This window comes from Lactuca virosa, chromosome 9 (assembly GCF_052849685.1).
Source record: "Lactuca virosa cultivar CGN04683 chromosome 9, Lactuca_virosa_CGN04683_v6, whole genome shotgun sequence".
NCBI lineage: Eukaryota > Viridiplantae > Streptophyta > Magnoliopsida > Asterales > Asteraceae > Lactuca > Lactuca virosa.
In genome coordinates, this window is record NC_136434.1 from 198,672,822 (window position 1) to 198,675,284 (window position 2,463).

The following is a 2,463-nucleotide window of genomic DNA, read 5'->3' on the forward strand; positions in this document are numbered from 1 at the left end:
TGAGCCATATAGATGTCTTCTCAACTCTCATTCTTTTAAATAATTTCATAATTCTTTGGCAATTTGGCTTACGTTTTTTGTCTAGATTCGTGAGTGTCCCTTTCAATTATCCTAGACTGGATTTCTTATAACCCGAACATATGATAGAAATATCAGTTCGAAAAACGACGTTACGCAATCCAATTGGTATCTAGATTTCCACCATAACCCTTGTTGCCCTAATAAATGTCACCTTTGTTCACAACATATACTATATGTACAAGCTAATTGACAACCAGAAGTTTGATCGATTTTCTATATTGGTCGTGGAAGCTCAAGTGGGAATAATTATTTGGAGATCTAAAGAACGAGGAATAATCTCCTTTTTTTAAAAGATAAAATGCGTCCCTATTTTATGATTTTTTTTAACTGTGTTAACATGTCTTTCAACAAATTTATGGCTGCATTTCCCTAGTGGAGCTTCTCTTAAAGGTAATAATCGCTAGCCATGTTTTGTTTTTCTTTTGCTAGCCCCTGGCTAGCTCTATTTTCTTTCTTACATTTTTAATCAAGCCGTTTTCAAAAAAAAAAAAAAAAAAAAAAAAAAAAAAAAAAAAAAACAACGTAATCCAAAGCGCTGTACACTAGCAAACAAAAGAAAGATATAATATTGATGTAAAATAGCCTGGAGGAAGAATATTCATTTGCAAGTTGTGTATAGCATCTCATTTCCTACCATAACTCAGTGACAAAGTCAGATCCACCCCTCCCATTAAATACCTCAAAACCATGCTATGTTGACTTCCTTCCCGTCGGATACCAAAAAGAAACTCAGTTGAGAAGAGAAAAAAGTAAGATGGGGTGGGCGTGGAAGGAAGAGGACTTGGATTTAATCCTAGTCCCATCTGGGTTCTTGATCATGTGCGTCTATCATCTCTTTCTTCTATATAGATATCTCAAGCATCCAGAAACCACAGCGATCGGATACGAGAATCATAACAAAAAGGCATGGGTTGAAAAAATGCTTCTGGTATAACTTCAACCACTTGTATTTCATAACAAAATTGTCTTCTTTCTATATTTTCTTTAAAACTTTTCTTGAAATGATGCAGATTGACACCAAAGATAGAGGGTTTTCAGTAGCTGTTCTTAATAGCCACTTATCCGCTTCAACTTCCCTGTGTTCCATTTCTCTAGTTCTATGTTCTCTTATCGGAGCTTTACTAGGAAACTCATCTAGTAACTTTCTTACAAGCACTTTTATCTTAGGTGACACAAGTAAATCCACCAGCTCAATCAAATACATCGGCATTTTATCATGCTTCCTACTTGCGTTTGCTTGTTTTGTACAAACTACAAGACATTTTGTGCATGCTAGTTTCCTCATAAGCATGCCAACAGGTTCTGTTCCTGTTCTTTGCATCCAAAAGTCGGTGATAAGAGGAAACAATTTTTGGACAGTGGGATTGCGTGCACTCTACTTTGCAATCACTTTGCTCCTATGGATTTTTGGTCCAATTCCTATGTTTGTTGGTTCAGTAGCTACAGTCATAATCTTGCATTTCCTAGATGTCAATAAAGCACCCATGATTGAGTATGGATCACACAAGGGTTCTACCAGTGATCACTTGCGGAAGATTGGACATGAACTAGCTTCTGTGATTAGGCCTTTTGAACACAACGGAAGGCCATAGAGATATGCACGAAAACCCCTTGAAATCTAGTTATTTAGAAGCTTAAAGCTCTATCTTTTGCTTATTTGTTCTTTTTCTTTTGTTGATTCTAAGATGATTCTTATCATCAGAACCAGCTTAATTGGTTGGGTATTGTAAATTATGTTTATAGATAAACAATCAATCGTGAGAATATCTACAACTATGTTATGTTTCGGTTAGTAGACAAGACCAGCTGGTTATTTTTTTCTGAACTTATCTTTTATGTTTCATTGAATATTGACTTATTCTTTTGCTTTTCCTTTTATATTTTCAAATCCATCATTCATATTTCGTAGATCCAATTCTTTTACAAACTATTAGTCTGAGTAATGTCCAAATATATAATAAAACAAGGTTTTATATACTAGGGTTCGGTTTCGGTGATACTCAAAAAATGGTTAGGATATACGTCAAACCCAAATACTTCGTCTAGGTGCATTCGCATTCAACCCACGTCCGTGGTAACTAATACAAACTCAACGATTTACGTGCAACGAACGTCCATGGAACGTTATTTAATTGGGTTTTGTTATTTATTTTCATTTTTTTTTGTTTTTATTATTTTTATTATTTATTTTTTATTTTTTGCTAAAAAATTTTAAATTTTTTTTAAATACATATATACTCGGTTTTGATGTTTTTAATTTCAAAACAATGGAGATTTCAAATTTTAAACCAAAGAAATAGCAAGTTTGACCAAAAGAATGTAGATTGTTGAAATCATTAGTCAATATTTAATAACCAAATGTTTAACGCAACTTGGAAATAT

General features: G+C 33.6%; 1 protein-coding gene across 1 annotated transcript; it reads left to right on the forward strand.

Moving 5' to 3' along the window:
• Positions 1 to 723: 723 nt before the first annotated feature.
• Positions 724 to 1,906, forward strand: LOC145138421 (uncharacterized). The gene is made up of 2 exons (XM_079072511.1): positions 724 to 1,009; positions 1,092 to 1,906. Exons 1-2 carry the CDS (start codon positions 836 to 838, stop codon positions 1,671 to 1,673), a joined length of 756 nt encoding a protein of 251 aa, XP_078928637.1. The 5' UTR covers positions 724 to 835; the 3' UTR covers positions 1,674 to 1,906.
• Positions 1,907 to 2,463: the final 557 nt, after the last annotated feature.

Excerpts from the sequence above, each read along its gene's own strand:
- LOC145138421 (XM_079072511.1), top strand. The coding sequence starts at position 836 with ATGGGGTGGGCGTGGAAGGAAGAGGACTTGGATTTAATCCTAGTCCCA. Across the intron at positions 1,010-1,091 it reads GGGTTGAAAAAATGCTTCTG|ATTGACACCAAAGATAGAGG; the intron begins GTATAACTTCAA and ends GAAATGATGCAG.